This window comes from Canis lupus, chromosome 9 (assembly GCF_011100685.1).
Source record: "Canis lupus familiaris isolate Mischka breed German Shepherd chromosome 9, alternate assembly UU_Cfam_GSD_1.0, whole genome shotgun sequence".
NCBI lineage: Eukaryota > Metazoa > Chordata > Mammalia > Carnivora > Canidae > Canis > Canis lupus.
Genome location: NC_049230.1, coordinates 35950196 through 35974495, shown reverse-complemented (window position 1 = coordinate 35974495; position 24300 = coordinate 35950196). Strand labels below are relative to the sequence as shown.

General features: G+C 38.7%; 1 protein-coding gene across 1 annotated transcript in view; it reads right to left on the bottom strand.

Moving 5' to 3' along the window:
- The window catches only part of APPBP2 (amyloid beta precursor protein binding protein 2), a 70057-nt gene that overhangs the window by 43081 nt on the left and 2676 nt on the right, over positions 1–24300 (bottom strand). Inside the window, exon 2 of the mRNA XM_038547989.1 lies at positions 442–530. Within this exon, the coding sequence (XP_038403917.1) occupies positions 442–530 (89 nt within the window). The remainder of the gene's footprint in view (positions 1–441; positions 531–24300) is intronic.

Genomic DNA, 24300 nt, shown 5'->3' with positions numbered 1-24300 from the left:
TCCATGGGAAGAGATGTTGTAGATCTTAATCACTGCTGTAATACCATTCAACAAGTATATACTTAATTTGTTGAACACATGGAACAACTTGGCAATATTCATATAAGAAATTAGCAGTAATTTGTGAAAACTTATTTTTCTAGGGTTAGGGAAAAGAAATGGCTTTAAAACAAATTTTGGGAAGAATGCTCAAGTGAATAGCAAGCATAATCAAAAGCTGTGTCACCCATACCTGTATGTGGCTCTTACTACATGATAACAGCTACATGGAGAAGATCGAACTCATTCTCTTCCTCTGAACACGAAAAGCAAGGTGGTATTGATGGATTCAGAACAATGGGAATACACATAAAGCCAATGAAGTATACTTAAGAAGCTACAATGGTAAAATTTAGCATTTTAAATATACAGTTTACCATAATTTTTAAAACGTGATTTTACCTTTTATCCAAAGCTCTCAATACTTTAGCAAAAACTTCCAATTCACAAAATTCACTGCCCAATTGACATAAGCGTCCCTGTTGGTAAAGCTGAAATGAAAATGAAAAAGGTAATTTTAAAATGTTAATTTTAATTTCTACTTTAGTTATACTTATGAATATAATTTGATGGACTTAATATTTGATGAATTTAATGGATACTACTCAAAGTTGGTACGATCACATAGCAGGATCAGGAAAGATACTTCTGCTAGGAGAAATATAAGACTAAATTAACAAATCTGGGTGGGGGGTGCAGAGGGAAAAGGAGAGAGACAATCCTAAACAAGCTTCACACCCAGTGTGGAACCTGACACGGGGCTCAATCTTACAACCCTGAGATCATGACCTAGGCCAAAATCAAAAGTCAAATGTTCAACCTACCAAGCCACCCGGGCACCCCTAAATTTAGAAATTTCTAAAATTCATATAAAACATTTTAATACTTGTATGTAAAATGAAACACTGATATTTACAAAATAATATCTGGTACATATTAAATACAAGGTGTTATATAATTACGTTAAATAAACATAAGAAGGTATATTCAAGAAACTTTTAAAATTAACTTTTTTCCTTGAACAAAACTGGATAGGGTTAATGTGCCCCACTAAAGGGCTCCTCATACCACAAGAATCTCAGTTAAATTCTGGGCATGGCATTTCAAGCAGACTAAAGGGCATCTAGAGTAACCCAAGGGGCGCCAGGGTGGCTCAGGTCATGATTCCAGAGTCCTGGAATCAAGCCCCAGGTCGGGCTTCCCTGCTCAGTGGGGATTTTGCTTCTCCCTCTCCCTCTTCCCCACCCCTCCCATTTGTGCTCACTCTTGCTCTCTCAAATAAATAAAACCCTTAAAAAATAAAGCAATCAAGGATTTAAAAATAAATAAATAAAAACAAAAATAAAGTAATCCAAGATGGCAGGATTTTTAAATTTTATTTATTTAAGAGAGAGAGAGAACAGAGAGGGAAATAGGGAAAAGTAGACTCCTCACTGAGCAGAGCAGGGAGTCCAATGCAGGGCTCAATGCCAGGACCGAAGATCATGATTTGAGATGGCAGATGCCTGACTGAGCCACTCAGGCACCCCACACCCAAGATGGCAGGATTTCTAATCCTGTCACAATAATTTATTCATTTTGCCTGACTTTTTAGAACTTATAAAAAAAAGATAGATTGATAGATTGATTGATTTATTGATTGATTTATGATAGACAGAGAGAGAGAGAGGCAGAGACACAGGCAGAGGGAGAAGCAGGCTCCATGCAGGGAGCCTGATGTGAGACTCGATCCCGGGACCCCAGGATGGCACCCTGGGCCAAAGGCAGGCGCTAAACCGCTGAGCCACCCAGGGATCCCCTAGAACTTTTTTTTTTAAAGATTTATTTGAGAGAGAGTGCACATGGGTGCATGGGGAGGGAGGTGGGACAGAGGAAGAGGGAGAGAATCTTAATGGACTCTGCATTGAATGAGAAGCCCCATGTAGTGCTTGATCTCATGACCCTGAGATCACGACCTGATCTGAAAGCAAGAGTCAGGCACTCAACTGACTGAACCACCCAGGAGCTCCTAGAACTTCTTTTAAAAATAACATTTTAGGGATCCCTGGGTGGCGCAGCGGTTTAGCGCCTGCCTTTGGCCCATGGCGCGATCCTGGAGACCCGGGATCGAATCCCACGTCGGGCTCCCGGTGCATGGAGCCTGCTTCTCCCTCTGTCTGTGTCTCTGCCTCTCTCTCTCTCTCTCTCTCTCTGTGTGACTATCATAAATAAAAAATAAATAAATAAATAAAAAATTTAAAAAAAATAACATTTTAAGGCACCCTGGGTAGAGGCGCAGGGCCTGATACTAGAGACCCGGGATGGAGTCCCCCGTCGGGCTCCCTGTGTGGAGCCTACTTCTCCCTCTGCCTATGTCTCTGCCGTGTTCTCTCTCTCTCTCTCTCTCTGTCTCTCATTAATAAATAAAATCTTTAAAAAATAATCATAACATTTTAGGGCAGCCCGGGTGGCTCAGCAGTTTAGCGCCGCCTTCGGCCCAGGGCATGATCCTGGAGATGGAGTCCCACATTGGGCTCCCTGCATGGAGCCTGCTCCTCCCTCTGCCTGTGTCTCTACCTCTCTCTCTGTTTCTCATGAATAAATAAATAAAATCTTTCAAAAAAACCCACAACATTTTAGAGGTGCATGGGTGGCTCAGTCAGCTTAAGTATCTGCCTTCTGTTTCTTTCTCTTCCCTCTGCTTGTGCTCTCTCGCGCGTGCTCTCAAATAAGTAAAATCTTTTTAAAAGAATAACATTTTAGGGGCACCTGGCTGGCTTGGTTGGTAGAACATGTGAATCTTGACCTTGGAGTTTTGAGTTCAAACTCACATTGGGTGCAGAGATTATTTAAAAATAAAAAAAAAAAAAGAAAAATAACATTTTAACAAATGTTAAATGTTTATCACCAATAATACATGCACATAGTTAAAAAGACGCAAATACTACTGCCCTTCTTTCTCCAACCCCAGCTTCATCAAATGCTTTTGAATTTATATATGTTATAAAAATATAGTGCCTTAGAAGGCTGGAATTTTATTTTATTAATTCACTTTATAGGCACTTAACTCTTAACTCAGTTGATAAAAACATGGGTTTCAGAAAAAGGACAAGATCTAGAGTTCATTTGCCAAATGGGCCAGTTAACAAGTGCTCTGAAAATATACCACAAATTCAGTCAGCAAGTTCTTGGGCATAAGTCACTAGCCACAACAGAAGCCAGGCCAAATTAGGTAGATATTTTAATGCAAATCAATAACGACAGCTGTGAAAAGTCCATAACAACTGCTGACTGGAGAAGAGAGACAAGGGATCACCACATGTCCAGGAAAGGGAGGCAGAAATGTTATTTTCACATAAAATGGATATTAGTATTAATAGTAAGATTTGCTAATTTGGGAGATGATTATGTTTTCTGCTATAGTAACAGCTTCTAGGAATGTACACAGTAAAATTCACTATTATTAATCACTGTCATACTTACTTTGACTATTAACCAATAGAGAATAACTCAGGGAAAATAAAGCTGAGAATTTATAACCTAATCCCTATTTGAGGGTTTAACAATGTGATAAATTTTTTATCTGAGGCAGAAAAATAAATGTAGTTAACAAAATAAATGTATACACATACTCCAAAAACGGTATAGGACAAAAAAAATTTTCACTTCTTACCAAAATTGTTCATCATTAGCAAACTTAAGGCTTTAGAATTTAAGACAGCAGAAATGAAAACAAGTTGTACAAGTTTTTTGCCTGTACTCACTATCAAATAAAAACTACCTTGTATGTTCTCCAACTCATCAGTATCCCTTCAGTGACTAAAAATTGATATATCCTACTAAGTGGGACTTGAAACTAAAATTTAGAGAAGTTGCTTCCTTAGTTACAATTAGAATTATATCGTGAATATGCCCTTATTAACACACACACACCCTTTACTTAGCTGTTCAATTTTTCTAGCTAAAAATGGGTTCACATTTAAATTCTGGGAAGAGGGTAATTATTTGTTTCAAATTATCCTTACTAGGTTTATGCAAAAAATGCAAGCTTACACATTCTGTGAACAGGATTTCTGGACATTGATTCAGAATAAAAACAGCACTTAATGCTTACAAAGATCTAATACATGCCAGGCACTGTTCTAAGTGCTTTTCGTAAGTAACTCATTCTATTCTTCCACAGATAAGGAAATTGAGGCATAGAAAGTTAAATAACCTGCTCAAAACCACACAATTAAGAAGTGGTAAAGCACAAAGCTGGCCCCAGGCAGTCTGTCTTTACATCCATGCTTTTAAACCTAACTAGACAGCCTCTTGAAGGTAATCTATCAGGAAGTAAGAGTATATAGAAAAGGATAATGTTTCACATTTTATAGAAGATTTAAAGAATAATTCCTTCATAGACTCAAAACAGCTTATGGAGTAGAGCTTGGAGAAAAGGGAACTGAGGCTCCAGATTCCTTGGGTAATAATTCTGATTAGATTTTTTTTTTTTAATTTATTTATGATAGTCACAGAGAGAGAAATAGAGAGAGGCAGAGACATAGGCAGAGGGAGAAGCAGGCTCCATGCACAGGGAGCCCGATGTGGGATTCGATCCCGAGTCTCCAGGATCACGCCCTGGGCCAAAGGCAGGCGCCAAACCGCTGCGCCACCCAGGGATCCCCTGATTAGATTTTTAAAAATCTTATTTCAGTTCATTATTACAGTGTTCCATATTCTGCACCCAATGAATAATGAGGCTATTAAAGGACTCTTATCAACTACTTTTAGCTATTGGTTCCTTAAGGAAAAATAGTTTATTTTTAGAAGTAGGTAAATTACCTCCCAATGGATATGAAAACAGACAAAAAATACCACTAGAATAAGGGTGCCTGGGTGGCTCAGTTAAGGGTCTGACTTTTGATTTCAACTCAGGTCCTGATCTCAGGGTTGTGAGATCAAGCCCCACACCAACCCTGCACTGGGCATGGAGTCTGCTTAACATTCTCTTTCCCTCTGCCCCTCTCTTCCACTTCAAAAATAAAAAAAACAAACAACCCCCTGCCCTGCACCCAGAACAATATTGTACAGGTATGAAGACAGATCAACCAGTATAACGAAATCTAAAAGTTCAAAAGCAGATCTCAGCATGTGTTAAAAAAAAAAATCAACATATGAAAGAAAAATTTTTAATTTTAAAAATTTTAAATCACTGAAGTAGCTCATAAAGTACATAAAGATGAGGAAACAAAGTAAAATGCCTCTCAATAAAATATAGCAAAAATAAATATCAGACTTAAATCATACTAGTGTTAAAAATCACCTACTAGGGGCATCTGGGTGGCTTGGCAGTTGAGTAACTGCCTTTGGCTCAGGTCATGATCCCTGGGTCCTGGAATTGAGTTCTCCATCAGGCTCCCTGCAGGGAGCCTACTTCTCCCTCTGCCTGTGCCTCTGCCTCTCTCCCTGTGTCTCTTGTGAATAAATAAAATCTTAAAAAAAAAAAAAAATCATGTGCTAAACACTACCTTTTGAAACACTGTATCACAGGCAAGAATCATAAAGAAGTAATCACATAAAACCTTAAAATGCCCGTAAAAATAAAATATTAGAAACTTTTAAATTTTTAAAAGATTTTATTTATTTGACACACAGAGCACAAGCAGGGGGAGCTGTAGGCAGAGGGAAGGGGAGAAGCAGACTCCAGGTGCCCAACGTGGGGCTAGATCCCAGGTCCCTAGGGTCATGACCAGTGCCATACGAAGATGCTTAACTGACTAAGCCACCCAGGCACCCCTAAAAACAACAATTTAAAATACAACAAAACTGAGTAAAATATTAGTAACATACATGTATAAGAGTTAAAATCTTTAAAACACAGAAGGATGAAACTCCTGGTGATATGTTAGAAGAAAAAGCTTCTATAGATTAGAGAAAAATTTTATAACAAAGGAAAAACTAATGCAAGGGCAATGCAAGACAGCACCAAACCCAGAAAACTCTTTGGGAGATAAAGATGGGGATGAAAGACTTCCTTAATCCAAGGAAATTTTAATTCGCACGGTTGCTTTCCTGACCACTTCAAAATCACTACAGGCTAAGAGTGAACAGCTTAGTTTTGACATCAGATTAGTATACAAAATAATCTAGGCTAATTCCCAACAACTAAAACTTGGAAAGGTTCAGAAAGAATTTAAAAGAATTATGGTCTAAGAGCAACTATGAAAAGTCACATACCACAATCTAGAGACACAGGCAGAGGGAGAAGCAGGCTCCATGCAGGGAGCCTGATGCGGAATTTGATCCCAGGACTCCAAGATCACCCCCTGGGCCAAAGGCAGGCGCTAAGCTGCTGAGCCACCCAGGGATTCCAATCCACTTCTGTTTTTTTTTTTTTTTTTTTAATTTTTAAAGATTTTTATTTATTTATCCATGACAGAGAGAGACAGAGACAGAGAGAAAGGCAGAGAGAGAAGCAGGCTCCATCATGCAGGGAAGCCCAACGTGGGACTCGATCCTGGGTCTCCAGGATCACACCCTGGGCTGAAGGCAGCGCTAAATTGTATATCTACCATTATATATATGTATGTTTTTTTTAAAATCTGGACGATATTCAATCAACTGTATACCCATGAGATAAGGTTTGTATTTCAAATCTTTCACCTGGATTACTGCGAAGGTTTGGTAAACTGGCTTCTCCATTATCACTCTTGTCCACTTCTAATCAAACAGTAGTCCAAACAATTACTGTTGTCCAAACAGTAGCTGGAACAATTTTCTAAAAATTTAAATTATTTCATGCCTTTCCTTGTTTAAAACTTTTCAATGGCAGTGTCAATGTAAACATAATTCAAAATATTTAATGTGGTTTATAATCTCTAAAGGAGTCATCTGACTCCTATTTTACCATTCTTTCTCCCCACCCCTTACATTCCTGCCACATTAGCTTTCTTTCAGTTCTATTTCACCTCATGACTTTTGCACACATATGCTACTGCTGCCACATGAAGCACTAGTACCATGATTCTTTGCCTAGTTGATCTGTAACTCTTTCTAATGGTCTCAACTAATATGTTACCTCCTCACAGAGATCTTCCCTTGACTCCCCAGTCTAAATTATTTCCTATTATACTTTCTCATCACACATTGTTTTTCCTCCATAGTAGTATCAAGACATGCATGCACACACTCAACTTGTTAAAAACATCACTCCATTACACTCTACACTCTATGAGGTGACCACTGTTACACTGTATCCCCAATACCCAGCACAAGGGCCTAGCATTGGATATACATTCAGTGATTTCTGAATCCATAATCCAAATTGGCAGCGATCTATTTTGGATAGAACTCAACCTCAGAAGAAACAAAGTGCCCAAATTCATCTAAAACAGTTGACACTTAGGGGAAAAAACCTCAACTCATAGGCAGTTACTTATTTTCTCCCAACCACACTGTAAGCACCCTAAAAAGAAACATTTATTAGGCATAATCTTATGTTCTGTTTCTAAAGTACTCTGTATATAACAGTGCTCATACAATAAATTCTGAGAACAAATTTGCATCCAAACTTAATATGCTAGTGATGAAGAACATAAACTGCCAGTACCTAAATGGAAAAATCAAGAACAAAATCTAAATAATAGCTGCTTAAATTTATAGATAAAAATAGGCATTTTCTATTTTAACATTTGATCTTTTACCAAGGACCCTGACATATTCTGTCCATGAAACTCTTAGCTTACTGAAGCCGTTTTGTCTGTGATTTTTCACAACAAAGGAAAGAAAACTATAGCTAGGAATATTCTTACTATTGTCAAAATAATAAATGTCAGGAACATTTGTGTAAGATACTGTACTAGGTATTAGAGATACTATCACTACAGGAAGACAGACTCAGTAATAATTGTCCTCTGATATTAAAAAAGTTTAGAATCTGCCAGTGCAAAAAAATAAATAATGCTCACAGATTATACAATAGCAGTGTTTTAATCACACAAATAAAATATATTTTCTCTAAGAAAAATTTTAGCTGTTTTGTTTTTTATTTTTATTTTTAATTTTTATTTATTTATTTTTAGCTGAGTTTTGAAGAAGAAAAGGAGTAAGCCTCCAGGCAATAGGGCAGATAGCATGACACATTATGAAAATCTTCCAGCTCCTTTCCAAACAAAGGGAAATGCTGAATAAAGTATCAGAAAATAACTTTTGGATAAAGAGCTGAGTTTGAAACCAAGAGCAAAAACTTCACAGATGACAAAAATTAAGAAGGCACACACTCAAGAACAGCTAAGAAGGAAGAAAAACAGAATAGGTTATACCTCTAAATGGTGGTTGTGGGCAGAATGCAAACACCAAATAGGAAGGAGTCTAGGAAGCATATCTTGTTAAGCAAAGGGACCTGGAGCGGAACTACCTACCTAAACCAGGAATAAAAAATTCAGAAAACATTCACAACCTTAAAAGTCTTCTATAAAAAAATGGAAAACTTCAACCTAAGACACATATGAATAATAAGCCCAAATTCAAACTACCTAAATGATTTACAAACCCCAAACCCAGAACTTGTTTTTAAAAACTGGCCTGGGGGATCCCTGGGTGGCTCAGTGGTTTAGCGCCTGCCTTCGGCCCAGGGCATGATCCTGGAGTCCCAGGATCGAGTCCCACATCAGGCTCCCTGCATGGAGCCTGCTTCTCCCTCTACCTCTATGTGTGTGTGTGTGTGTGTGTGTCATGAATTAAAAAAAAAAAAATCTTAAAAAATTAGAAATAAAAACTGGCTTGAAACCAGTGAAACCCATGAAATCCCCACAAAGACAAAGGCTGTAACGCCTAGAAGGGATGATGAAAATGTTTTATATCGCAATCAACCTGCAGGAAACTGTAGTGTCTATAGGACAAAGGATCCTGTTTCTTCAACATATAAATTCAAAGATAAAAAGACAGATGGAAAGGAAACTTACAGATCAAGAGAGACTTAAGAGGGATCAACCAACAGGCATGGTAACTTATCTGGATCCTTATCCAAACAAGCAAACTGTAAAAGTGTACACCTTTGACATCTGAAACTGAAAATCAGAACAATGACTGGATATTTAATAACAATGAGTTGAATTACTATTTTTTTAAGTGTTACAATAGGATGGTAGCTACTAAAATATCTGCAGATATAATTATCTGCTAGATCTGTTTCCAAATAGTATAGGAAAGGGAGATATGAGTAGATCAGATTTACCACCAAGACTGGCCAAAAAGTTTAACTCTTAAAGCTGGGCAATGGACACTTGGAGGTCCATTATTCTATTTTTTTTCCCCAAGATTTTATTTATTTATTTGAGAGAGCATGAGCAGGGAGAGGGGCAAAGGGATAGGAACAGGCAGGCTCACCACCAAGCAGGGCACCGGACATGGGGCTCCATCCCAGAACCCTGGGATCATGACCTGAGCTGAAGGCAGATACTTAACTGACTGAGCCACCCAGGCACTCCTCTTTCCTTGTGTTTAATTTTGTCAATAAAACATTTTTTTTAAAAGTATGTATTCTTTTTTTTAAAAATTTTTATTTATTTATGATAGTCAGAGAGAGAGAGAGAGAGAGAGAGAGGCAGAGACACAGGCAGAGGGCTCCATGCACCGGGAGCCCAATGTGGGATTCGATCCCGGGTCTCCAGGATAGCGCCCTGGGCCAAAGGCAGGCGTCAAACCGCTGCGCCACCCAGGGATCCCAAAAGTATGTATTCTTAAAAAAAAAAAAAAAAAGTATGCATTCTTTACCTCTAAAATAAGTAAAATTAGCAATACTTTGTTTTATTAAATACACATATACTAGCTTCACTTATACATTTATTCTTGTTCTCTATTCTCAAATTTCATCTGAAATGTAGATCTGAAAAAAATCCACATTGGAATATAACAAGATTCATTTCTTTTGGTCCTTTTTTAAAAAAAGATTTTATTTAAATTCAGGTTAGTTAGCATATAGTATATTATTAGTTTCAGGGGCAGAACTTAGTGATTCGTTAGTCCCATGTAACACCCAGTGCTCATTACCTAACATACCCTCCTTAATTGCCATCACCTAGTTACCCATCATTCCACTCCCCTTCTCCAATAGCAACACTTAAGTTTGTTTTCTATAGTTAAGGGTCTTTTATGGTTGGATGGTTGGCCTCCCTGTTTGTTTTTTTTTTTTTAATCTTATTTTAGTCTTCCTCTCCTTCCTCTATGTTCCTCTGTTTTCTTTCTTAAATCCTACATATGAGTGAATCCATATGCTTGTCTTTCTCTGACTTATTTCACTTAGCATAATATACTCTAGTTCTCCTCTGGTCCTATGTTGTATATTATATGTAAAGTTCTGAAAATGGGGATCCCTGGGTGGCTCGGTGGTTTCGCGCCTGCCTTTGGCAGAGGGTGCAATCCTGGAGTCCCAGGATCGAGTCCCGCATCGGGCTCCCGGCATGGAGCCTGCTTCTCCCTCTGCCCGTGTCTCTGCCCCCCCCCCGCCCCGGTGTCTATCATAAATGAATAAAAATAAATCTTTAAAAAAAAAGTTCTGTAACTGATTACATTGCAATCTCAGATTATAAATTCCTGGATTAAAGCAAGTACCATAGAAGTATTTTAACATAACATACATGCAATTAAAAGGTAAATGTTTTCTTCTGAAGGTAGGCCAACACTTAAATGTCTTGCTTATTAACAATCTTAATTTCTTAGTTGCTCTACACTCATTGATTCTATTTTTTTTTAAGGATTTTATTTATTTATTCATAGAGACACACACACAGAGAGAGAGAGGCAGAGATACAGGCAGAGGGAGAAGGAGGCTCCACGTAGAGAGCCTGACATGGGACTCGATCCAGGGTCTCCAGGATCACGCCCTGGGCTGCAGGCGGCGCTAAACCGCTGCGCCACCAGGGCTGCCCCACTCATTGATTCTAAAACAAAATGCAATTGACCAACATGATTATTCATAGTTTGTAGGCAAATGATTTGCTTATTGCTAAGTAGGCCAAAAGGTTAAGTGAACATGTTCATATAATTAAAAAGCACAAGGAGCAGTTAACATTCAAATAAGAGGGCAAAACTTTACTGAAGTTTAAAAATGCTATCCACATATGAAGAAGCTCTTTTTTTTTTTAAGATTTTATTTATTTATTCATGAGAGAGAGAGAGAGAGAGAGAGACAGAGAGACAGAGACACAGGCAGAGGGAGAAGCAGGCTCCATGCAGGGAGCCTGACGTGGGACTCGATCCAGGGTCTCCAGGATTACGCCCTGGGCTGAAGGTGGTGCTAAACCGCTGAGCCACCGGGGCTGCCCATGAAGATGCTCTTAGAGTCACATCCATTAAACAAGAAATTAAGAATTTATTCCCCAATCATTATGAGGATGAACTCAAGTCTAGTACCCAGACTCTGTAACTCCATCCCTCATTTGATGGGTCAATTTGCATGATTATGTTAATGGTAGAAGAGGCTACCATGATACAAATAGAAGATCAAAAAAATCTAGTTAGCAGCAGTATCTAACAATGATAACAATAACCACCAGCCATATATGACTCAATTTGCGTCTGTGATCTCTATATCTGGGTAAGAAGTTCCTCAGCTTCTCTTAAAGTTTCATTACTCATCTGTGGTGAAAATCAGGTGTACCCATTAGGCAGTAGAAAAACAGTAGTATAGTTCTAAGAAATACATCCTGTCTCTATAAGAAAACTCATTCTGAATCCTAGATAACCAACTTTAAACAATGTTTCCTCTGATTTCAGAATTACAAATTTTTAAATTAGAAAATTTGGAAAAGAATTTATAAGAATGAAAAAAATGCCACACAATTTTACCATCTAGAAAAAAATCACTGTCAATATAATGGCACATTTCATTTCAGTTGTAGGAGTTTTGAATATGTTACATAAACTTCAATACTCTATTATGTAAGTTAAAGACTTTTACTTCAATTTCACATTTTAAAAAAATATTTTATTTATTTATTCATGAGAGACACACAGAGAGACAGAGACACAGGCAGAGGGAGAAGCTGGCTCCATGCATGAAGTCCAATGTGGGTCTCGATCCTGGGACTCCGGGATAATGCCCTGGGCCAAAGGCAGACAGATGCTCAACCGTTGAGCCATCCAGGCGTCCCTCCATTTCACATTTTTAAGTTCTTGAACTTGGTTCCAAAATATGTTCTGGGGGTTTTATGTTTACAATGAATATACACCTCTACAGAGAAATCCTATCTTTAAAATCCTGAATCTTTCAAACTAGAAACAAAATAGGTCTCTTCTACATTTACTACATTTGACATGAAAACTTCTGGATTTCTGTATACTTCCTCTTGGATTTACTCCACAGCATTTTTTCTGTTGTTATTTTGAGTATACTCTTTCCTACACTGCATATAAAAAATATAGAATTTTTCTTTAAAGATTTTATTTATTTATGAGAGAGAGACACAAAGAGAGAGAGAAAGGCAGAGACAGAGGCAGAGGGAGAAGCAGGCTCCATGCAGGGAGCCTGACGTGGGACTCGATCCTGGGTTTCCAGGATCACACCCTGGGCTGAAGGTGGCGCTAAACTGCTGAGCCACCCGAACGGCCCAAATTATAGGATTTTTAATCACAAATGTGTAATCATCCCTCTTACTGAATTTTTTTTCTTTAAAGGCTGGAGCCCAGCGTAGGCCCATCTCACAATCCTGAAATCTTGATCTGAGCCAAAAATCAAGAGTTAGACACTTACCTGAGCCACTCAGGTGCCCCTGAAGTCTCTTATGGCTCTAGGTTTTCAGTTGATTTTGCTGGCTATTTTTTCTTTTTTTTAAATTTCTTTATACTAATTGCACTAATCAGCACTTCAGGAATGTTGAATATTCAGCATACAGCTCCAGATAGAAGTGTAAACGTCTTTACTTAAAAAAAAATCTAAAAAAAAGACTCTAATGACAACTATATTTGTTAAGAAAAGAAAAAAATCAGTCTGGGGGCACTTGGCTGGCTCACTTGGTAGAGCATTCAACTCTTGATCTCAAGGTAGCAAGTTTGAGCCCCACACTGGGTGGGTATAGAGATTACTTAAACTTTAAAACAAAAGAAAAAAATCAGTCTGGCTTCAGTGGCAAAAGAAACAACAAAATAAGGATACGGACAATAGAAAATATCTTATTGTAGTCCTGATTTTAATTAGAATGCTTGAAATGTTTCACCACTAAGTATTCTTGTTTACATATATTACCTTTTGCTTAGGTATATGCTTATATTGTCAATCTACATTTCTTATTAAAAGTTTAAAGGAAGAGATGTTAGGTTTTTATATTATGATGATAATTTTCCTGTCCTATTAATATGGTGAATTAAGATATGCTGATTTGCATCTGTTATTTTATACAGAATTTCTGCCTCACGATTCACAAGTGAGGTTTTCTAGAAATTTTCTTTTTTGTTCCTATTTTAGGTTTAGGTATCAGTGTTATATTGACCTTTTTTTAAAAAAAAAATTATTTATTTATTCACGAGAGACACAGAAAGAGAGGCAGAGACATAGGCAGAGGGAGAAGCAGGCTCCATACAGGGAGCCCAATGTGGGACTCAATCCCGGGAGTCTGGGATCACACCCTGAGCCAAAGGCAGACACCCAACTGCTGAACCACCCAGGCGTCCTGACCTCTTTTCTTTTTTTTTTTTTTTCAATTGGAAAGAATTATGTTGGTTTGGAAGAAATTAAGTATCAGTAGCATCAACTCTTCTCTGAATATATACTCAAGGAAGTGCCTGAAGTTGGTAGGAGTTCTTGTTTGCTGAGGGAGAAGGCAGATGAACAAAGGAAGATGTATAATTTCTCAATTTCTTTCATGGTTTTTAGTCTATTAACTTCTCATTTGGTTGTCTGTATTTTTCTAGAAACATAATTTCAGTAACACTTTCAGACAGATTAGCACAGAATTATATAAGCTCTTCTAAAGAAGCCATCTAAAAAGCTACTTTCCAGGGAGCCTGGGTGGCTCAATCAGTTGAGAAGCCTACTTTTGATTTTGGCTCAGGTTCTGACCTCAGGGTTGTGAGGTTGAGCCCTGCACCGCACCCCCCGCCCCCGTGTTCCATGGGGAGTCTGCTTGAGATATTCTCTTTCCCTCTGCCCCTTTCCCTGCTGTGTGCTTGAGCTATCTCTAAAATAAATTTTTAAAATTATTTTTTATTTTTTATTTTTATTTTATTTTAAAGATTTTATTTATTTATCCATGAGAGACACAGAGAGAGGCAGAGACAGAGGCAGAGGGAGAAGCAGGCTCCCTGCAGGGAGCCAGACATGGGACTTGATCCCAGGTCTCCAGGATCACGCCCTGGGCTGAAGGCAGGCGCAAAACCACTGAGCCACCCGGGCTGCCCTTAAAAAATTTTTAAAAAGCTATTTTCCCTCTTTTTATTGTATCTGGTTTCCTTTTTTATTAATTATGGGAATGAGATCTTTCATGTTTCTTGATTCATCTAGCTACTGAATCAACTATTTAATTAGCTGAATATTTTTAAATTAAATCACATGGATTTCTCACTCACACTGACAAATTTTTGAGAATATCAATTTTTGGGTTTTTTTTTTAAAGATTTTATTTATTCATGAGACTCAAGAGAGCGAGAACAGAGACATAGGCAGAGGTAGAAGCAAGCCCCAGCAGGGAGCCTGATGGTGAAACTTGATCCGGGGACCCCGCTCAACTGCTGAGCCACCCAGGCATCCCAGAGAATATCAATTTTTAGACTATTCTCCTCTTAGCACAATTTTGTGTCCAGGTATCTTATCTTAAAAATTCAATTTTACTTCTTTCATGTATCAAAATAATACATGATTATAAAAATCCAAGTATTAAAACAGAAAGGATATATGCACAAAGTATAAAGCAACTGCAATCCTACCCTTTGAATAATTACCACTAAAATTTTGTGTTCCTCTAGATTTTTTTTTTTAAAGATTTTATTTTTTTATTCACATGAAACAGAGAGAGGCAGAGACACAGGCTGAGAGAGAAGCAGGCTCCCTATGGGGAGCCTGATGCAGGACTCAATTCCAGGACCCTAGGATCATGACCTGAACAAAGCTGCACAGACTCTCAACCACTGAGCCATCCATGTGTCCCTAGATTTTTTTTTTCAATGAACATAGAAACATACACATATAAAGGTGCTGGGTGGCTCAGTTGGTGGAGTGTCTGACTCTTGATCTCAGGTCTGGATCTCAGGGTCATGAGTTCAAGCTCTGCATTGGGCATAGAGTCTACTTAAAAAAAGAAAGAAAGAAAAGAAAAAGAAACACATATATTCCCCTACTTAAAACACAAAGAGGATGTGTTATTCATACTACTTTGTGATAAGCTTCTTGTTCTCCCAACTTGATGTGCTCTGGCATCTCTACCCCAGTACATAAAGCATCCTCATTCTTTATCACTACATTATGATATTCCACTCTTGTTTGATTAGCATATAGTTTGTAACCAATTTTTGCCATCATAAACAATATGGTAGTGAATATCCCTGAACAGAACTTTCTCTACATTCAACAAGCATTCCTATAGGGAAAAAAAAAAATCTTTAAGTGGTATTGTGGTTAAAGGGTATGAGTGATTTCAATCTTTAAACCTTGACAATAAGTGAAGATAGAGGTTATTTTTTTAAAACCTTTTTATTGAGGTATAACATAAAGCATACAACTCATTTACTTTTTTTTTTTTTAAGATTTATTTATTCATGAGAGACAGAGAAAGAGAGGCAGAGACACAGGCAGAGGGAGAAACAGGCTCCATGCAGGGAGCCCGACATGGGACTCAATCCCAGATCCCCAGGATCACGGCCCGGGCCGAAGGCAGCACTAAACCGCTGATCCACCCAGGCTGCCCCACAACTCATATTTAAAACGTCAACAATTTTCACAAAGGGAACACACATAGCCAACATCCAGATTGGAAACAGAATATTAGAATATCAGACACCTCCCTTTGTGCCCCTGTGTAATCACTATCCTCCGAGGGTAACTTCTCCTGACTTCCAAATTTTTTTAACATTTTGCTTGCTTTTGTACATTTAAAAAAAAAAAAGATTTATTTGAGAGAGTGTGCACATGCATGGGGGGAAGGGGCAGAACGTAGAGGGAGATGGAGAGAATCAACCTCAAGCAGACTCCCCACTGAGGACAGAGCCTGATGCAGGCTTGATCCCAAGATGATGACCTGAGCCAAAATCAGGAGTCAGACACTTAACTGGCTCAGCCACCCAGATGACCCATGTTTTTGTACATTATATAGATGGAATCATGCACAATATACTCACAGTTTCCAAACTGGACCTAGGGTGCGTGAAGCACTGCAAAGTACTTTATTTATTTTAAAAAGATTGTATTTACTTATCATGAGAGAGACAGAAAGAGGCAGACAGAGGCAAAGGGAGAAGCAGGCGCCTTACAGGGAGCCTGATGTGGGACTCGATCCTGGGATCACAACCTGAGCCAAAGGCAGACACTCAATCACCGAGCCATTCAGGTGCCCTGCAAGGTACTTTAAATTTGAGAGAAATAGGGGAGGGGAGAAAAATAAATACATAAATTTGAGAGAAATGATATTCAACTGTATTACACCATACCAACTACTAGATCGCTATATTCTTTTCAGTGATCTTTGTTAATAAGTTGCACTTTCAATGTTTGCTATAATAAGTAATGTATAAAAGTCAACAATGAACAGGATAACCTGGGTGGCTCAGTCAGTTAAGTGTCTGACTTCAGTGCTCAGGTCATGATCTCAGGGTCCTGGGATGGAGCCCCATGTCAGGCTCTACACTCAGTGGAGACTCTGCTTATCCCTCTGGCTGCACCCCCCCCCCAATACTTGCTCTCTCAAATAAGTAAAATCTGTAAAAAAAAAAAAAAAAAAAAATTCAACGTGGAACAGAAAATGAGGGTGGTGGGTATCCAATTTGATTCCAAGATTTGAGAAGTTGTATAGTGCTGAACATACACATCTCATTAATAAATAATTGTGTTTAATAGTAAAGTAAAAATACTATTTTTTCTTTTAATTTCTGTGCATCTTTCTTAATGGCTCTTGTTATGACAAAAGTATTATTAGATTGTTTGTATCTACTACTTAATAAATAGATATTTCTTTTGGCCTAACAGTGCCATGAACCAACTGCTGTGAAGGAGAAAGTATGAGAGCCTCTGGTGTCTATCTCTGTCACTGGCTTTTTTTTTTTTTTTTTAAGATTTTATTTATTTATTCATGAAATACACAGAGAGAGAGAGAGAAGCAGAGACACAGGCGGAGGGAGAAGCAGGCTCCATGCAGGGAGCCCGATGTGGGACTCGATCCTGGTACCCCAGGATCACACCCTGGGCCAAAGGCATGCACCAAACCACCGAGCCACCCAGGCGTCCCTGTCACTGGCTTTTTATACTCAATATCCACCTGTGAGATTCATTCATCTTGTGTCAAACAGTTGCAGTTCACTCATTTTCTTTTTTTCTTTCTTAAGCAAGCTCTACACCCAACATGAGGCTTGAACTCACTACCCTGAGATCAATAGTCATATGCTCTACCAACTGAGCAGCCAGGTGCATCCATTCATTTTCAATGCATAATATTCTACTACATTTATTTATTTATTCCACTATTTATTAATTCTATTGATAGGTATTTAGATAGTTTACAAACTTTCTGGTTTTTATGAATAGTGTTGCTATGAACATTCTTTGTGTGTGAATTTAAAAAAAATTTTTTTAAAGATTTATTTATTTATTCATGAGAGACACAGATTGAGAGGAGAGGCAGAGACATAGGCAGAGGGAGAAGCAGGCTCCCTGCAGGGAGCCCGATGCGAGACTCAATCCCGGATCCGGGGATCACGACCTGAGCCAAAGGCAGGCGCCCAACCACTGAGCCACCCAGGCATCCCAATTTTTAAAATTTTAATTCCAGTTTAGTTTACAAATATTAGTTTCAGGTGTACAATACAGTGATTCAACATTTCTATACATTACTCAGTGCTCATCACAAGGTGTACTCTTGATTTCCTTCACCTATTTTAACCAACCCCTAACACCTATCTCCCCTCTGGTAACCATCAATTTTTTTTTAATGATTTATTTATTTGAGAGAGTATGCATGGTTGGCAGGGGACAGAGGGTGAGAAACTTCAGATTTCCCCCTCAGTGCAGAGCCCAATGTGGGGCTTGATCTCACAACCCGGAGATTATGATCTGAGTTGAAATCAAGAGCTGTGACATTTAACCCAACTGAGCCACACTGGTGCTCCCAGTCTTTTCTATATTTAAAAGTCTCTTCTTTTTTCATTTTGAACTTTCTAAAAAGATTTATTTGAGAGAGAAAAAGGGAGGCGGGGGGACGGGCAAGTAGACTTCATGCTGAGCACAGAGCCCAACAGAGGGCTTGATCCCAGGACCCTGATATCATGACCTGAGCCAAAATCAAGTTGGAAGCTTACCCGACTGAGCCACCCAGGTGCCCCCATTTTGAATGTTCTTAAGTTTACATTTCTTGAAGTGGGATTACTGTGTTACAGGGTATATGTTCAGTCTTAGTAGAAAATGCTAGTTTTCCAAAATAGTACATCAATTTAGACTCCCACTAACAATGTATGAGTTCTGATTGCTCCGTGTCCTTACTAACATTTTTGTTTTCACTTAATCGTTCTGAGAAATGAACAGTAAGACAGCAACTTCCCTGAAGACAAAATAAGGTTGAGTCCCTTTCCAAATGTTTGATTCTTTGAATATCCTCTTTTTAGATGCCTAGTAAAGTTCTTTCACTATTAAAAAAAAAAAAAAAGGTCATTTTTCATTTCTTTAATATTAGTTCTTTAGATGCAGGATGAGCCCCTGATTACACGTATGTCCTACAAGTATCTTTTCCCACTTCTCCCACTCCATGCTTGGCTTTTCACACTTTTAATGGTATCTTTTTTTGTTTTTAATGGTATCTTTTCATGAACAGATGTTCTTGATCTTAACATAGTCTGATTTATCAAGTTATCTTCATATTTAGGCCATTTTGTATACTATTAAATAAATCTTTGCTGACATAGTGAAAATTGTTTTCCTAAAAAACCGTTTTTCGCATTTAGGTCAACAAACCATCCAAAAATAATTACCGCGTACAGTGTAAGGTAAGGTTGTATACTTCCCCCCCCCCCATATGAATACCTAATTGACCAATACCATTAATCTGACTTTCCTTTCCCTATTGTACCACTGTGTCACTTTTATCATAAGTCAGATGATAGTATATGTATCAGTCTGTTTCTGGAATGTTTTGTTCCACTGGTCTATCTGTCCATTCATGTGCCAATACCATATTATCTTAATTGCCATGGCTTGATATTTGGTAGTGTGAGTTCTCCAGATTTTCTTTCTTCTTCCTCATGATTATCTTGACTTGATTCTGCATTTCAGTTGAGCATCTTTTGATGTTTATTAGCCATTCATATCTCCCTCTTCTACGAGCTGTCTGTTCAGGCCTTCTGGAAATGAGCTGATTATCCTTTACATACTGGTTAGTATTAGATCTTTCAGTATTAGAAAATACACCTGTTATCTGTCAAATATTGTCATTTCCATAGTCTTTAAAGAAATGCCTACAATTTTTTCCCTATTTTTTTAATGTATTTACAAGTATCATTTTTTTTTCCTTCTTTCCTTCTAGGCTCTGGTCTTATACTTAGAAAAGCCTTACCCATGCCAAGATGGCATTAGAATCTTGGCTACTGTAACAGAGGAGTAACAGAGGACTTCACCTTTTACATTACTTGTTTGACATTTTTTAAATTTGCAAAGTACCTTAATTTTTTAAAAAAGATTTTAGTCGGGCAGTCCCCATGGCGCAGCGGTTTAGCGCCACCTGCAGCCTGGGGTGTGATCCTGAAGACCCGGGATCGAGTCCCACGTCAGGCTCCCTGCATGGAGCCTGTTTCTCCCTCTGCCTGTCTGTCTCTGTCTGTCTGTCTGTCTCTCTCTCTCTCTCCCCCTCTCTCTCTGTGTCTCTATGAATAAATAAATAAAATCTTTAAAAAATAATAAAATAAAAATATTTTATTCATCTATTTTAGTGAGAGTGAACACGAGCAGAGAGAGGGGCAGACTCCCCCTCTCTGAGCCAGGAATCTGATGCAGGACTGATCCCAGGAGTCCAGGATCATTACCTTAGCCAAGGTAGATGCTTAACTGAGTCAGCCAGGTGCCCTTAATAATCTTATTTAATTTTTAATTTTTATTTATTTATGATAGTCACAGAGAGAGAGAGAGGCAGAGACACAGGCAGGGGGAGAAGCAGGCTCCATGCACCGGGAGCCCGATGCGGGACTCGATCCCGGGTCTCCAGGATCGCGCCCTGGGCCAAAGGCAGGCGCCAAACCGCTGTGCCACCCAGGGATTCCCCCCCCCTTTTTTTTTTAATTTTTATTTATTTATGATAGTCACAGAGAGAGAGGCAGAGACACAGGCAGAGGGAGAAGCAGGCTCCATGCACCGGGAGCCCGATTAATTTTTAAATAATCTCTTTAAAGAAGAAATTTCAGTCATTTCCCACTACAACATACTGACCCAATAATTGATACTTTTTTTTTTTAAGATTTTATTTATGTGAGAGAGACGGGTGCGCAGGGGGAGGAGCAGAGGGAGACAGGCAGCTATGCACTGCACCTGGAACTCCACACAGAGCTCCATCTCACAACCCTGAGATCATGACCTGAACCAAAATCAAGAATCAGATGCTTAACTAATTAAGCCACCCAGGCACTCCTATTCTGATACTTTTATGATTTCATTTGCCATATTTAAATCTCTGTTTTTAAAGATTTATTCATTTATTTTAGAGAGAGAGGGAGAGAGAGAGTGCGCGCGCGCGCACGCAAATGGGGAGAGAAGCAGAGGAAAGGGAGAGAATCTTAATGAGACTCTGTGCTGAGCACAGAGCCCAGTGCAGGGCCGATCCCACAATCTTAAGATCATGGCCTGAGCCAAAAATAAAAGTAGATCGCTTAACAGACTGTGCCACCCAGTCACCCCTTCCATATTTAAATCTTCAATTCACCTGGAAGTCATTTTAATATATGATAAGACGTAAAGGTCTAACTTTTCCCCCAAAGAGCCAGTTGCCCAAGGTATTTTTAGATATGTCCCCCATTTAAAATATAGCATTGTCTCATAACTTTCTCATTTTTTTAGAAGATTTTATTTAATCATTTGAGAGAAAGAGAGAGAGAGAGCAGGTACACAAGCAGGGGGAATAGCAGGCAGAGGGAAAAGCAAGCTCCTCGCTGAGCAGGGAGCCCAATGTGAGGTTCAATTGAAGAACCCTGTGATCATGACCTGAGCCGAAGGCAGACACTTAACCAACTAAGCCACTCAGGTGCCCATCATAACTTTATCATTTAACAAATTCTTAAATGTTTTGATTTCTTTTTTTTAAATTTTTATTTATTTATGATAGTCACACAGAGAGAGAGAGAGGCGCAGAGACACAGACAGAGGGAGAAGCAGGCTCCATGCACTGGGAGCCCGATGTGGGATTCGATCCCGGGTCTCCAGGATCGCGCCCTGGGCCAAAGGCAGGCGCCAAACCGCTGCGCCACCCAGGGATCCCTGTTTTGATTTCTATCTAGACTGTTTACCATGTTCTGTAATTTATCTCTTTTTTTAAGATTTTATTTATTTATTCATGAGAGACATCGAGACAGAGGCAGAGACACGCAGAGGGTGAAGCAGGCTCCCTGTGGGGAGCCTGATGGGGACGGAACTTGATCCCAGGACTCCAGGATCACAACTTGAGCCAAAGGCAGACACTCAACCACTAAGCCACCCAGGTGCTCCTCTCTCTACTGTTCTTATGCCAATGCTATACTGTTTTAAAATATGTAACTTTCTAAAAAAAAAAAAAAATAAAAATAAATAAAATAAATAAAATAAAATATGTAACTTTTTAACATACTTGACTATTTTATAATGCACATATCTCCTAAGTATTGTGCATCTTCAAAATGTCTTTGACTCTTCATATAATCAGTTCCTCCAGATGAACTTCATATTTAATCACTTTCCTATACCAATAAAGTTGAGCGCTTGATTCATATATCAAATAAATTCACAGCTTAAACTGAGATGATCTGACATTATTTTTTTTTTTTTAATTTTTTTATTTATTATTTATGATAGTCACAGAGAGAGAGAGACAGAGACAGAGACACAGGCAGAGGGAGAAGCAGGCTCCATGCACCGGGAGCCCGACGTGGGATTCGATCCCGGGTCTCCAGGATCACGCCCTGGGCCAAAGGCAGGCGCTAAACCGCTGCGCCACCCAGGGATCCCGATCTGACATTATTTATAACATATTACCTTACCATCCAGAGATACACGGTATGGTGGGCTATTTATGGTCCATTATGCCCCTCCCCCACAGTTTTAGTTCTCAATTTATTAATCCCAAGAGCTCTTTATATGAAAAGATTGTTAACTCTTTTGCTGTCAAATGTTGCAATTTTTTTTCAATTTGTTACCAGCCAATTAAAAATTATCAGAATATTAGTTGACACATTATATAGCTATACAACAGAAATACATGTAGAAAAAGAAAAAAATTCTAAAGTCAGACATTAATGCATTTGTATGGTTTTCAGCCTAAGACTTACAATAATAATAAAAGTCAAAATCATTAAGGTTAAGACTGAAAATAATAAATAGAACACATTACTGAAACACTTCACCTGACCAAAATTTAACTCTATGGACAATTTTGTAACCAGACTAGGACACAAAAAAGATTGCTCAGCAGTTTAAAAGATCATAAACTTCAGTCTTTAAAATACCCAGCCCTGGGCAGCCCCGGTGGCTCAGCGGTTTAGCGCCGCCTTCAGTCCAGGATGTGAATTTGGAGACCTGGTATCGAGTGCCATGTCGGGCTCCTTGCATGGAGCCTGCTTCTCCCTCTGCATCTCTCTCTCTGTGTCTCTCATGAATAAATAAAAAAAAAATTTTTTTTTAAATAAAATAAAATACCCAGCCCTTCACTCTATTTGCTTTCACTTGGTGTACAATTTTACAATTCCTTCTATTTATCTTTCCATTTCTATACCTAAATGAGCGCTCTTGGTTAAAAGCTATTCAAATTCAAAGATATTATTTTGTAACATACAAATTTTTATTGAACCACCTGTCATTTTTTTTTTTAAAGATTTTATTTGAGAGAAAGAGAGAATGTACGCGTGCACAACCAGGTGTAGGGGCAGAGGGAGAGGGACAGACTCCCCTGCTTAGCATGGAGCCAAATGCATGGCTCAGTCCCAGGACCCTGGGACTATGATCTGAGCCGAAGGCAGATGCCCCCTCACCTGTCATTTAAAAAAATTTAATTTCATTTTTTCCACCTGTCATTAAAAAAAAAAATTTGAGAGAGAGAAAGAGAGGGAGAGGGCACGCACGTGCACGGTGGGGGCTAGGGGGAGATGGAAAGTGAATCCCAACCCTACTCCCTGCTGACCAGAGCCCAATGCAATGCCAGGCTGGTTCTCACCATCCTGAGATCCTGACCTGAGTCAAAATCAAGAGTAGGATGCTTAACTCATTGAGCCACTCAGGTGCTCCCCACCTGTCATTTTTTAAAACACATTTTTAGTGAACTTCCCTTCCCATATACATCAACAGCCATTTCCAACTTTAGTCTTCCTACATACTTAGAAGCCACCACTCCTATCCCTTATTTTCAGCAAATGATCTTACCATTCATGACAACTATTCTTTGCAAACTTAACTATGCTGATACTTTATGTACCTAACTCTTTCCATCTGATCTTAGAGAAATAAGTATTCTTTCCCCAAGATCAGTTTAAGACCAATACCTTAATTTATGCACAATGAAGGAAGAAGCAACACTCATTTATTAATTCTCCTGCTTAGGGGCTCTACTCCATAATTCATTTCCCATCTCACTTGTACAATTAAACTGTCATTCCATTTTGGTTTCTGCCATTCAGCCAATAAATATACCCTAGTGTCTTCCATTCTTTAAAAAAAAAAATTCCTTTTACGTTTTATTTTACCCTTTCTACATATCAACACCTCTCTCCCTTCCCTTCCTCAGAGAGCAGTCAGAATGCCTACTTCACCTCCCATTCATTCCATAACCCCATCTCCTAAAGCTGTGCCTTTACCTGAAGCTATTCTCAAAAAATTAACACACTGACACTGGACTACAACCATCAAGAGGAATGGGGTATTTTTTGGTTCCACAAATATTACAA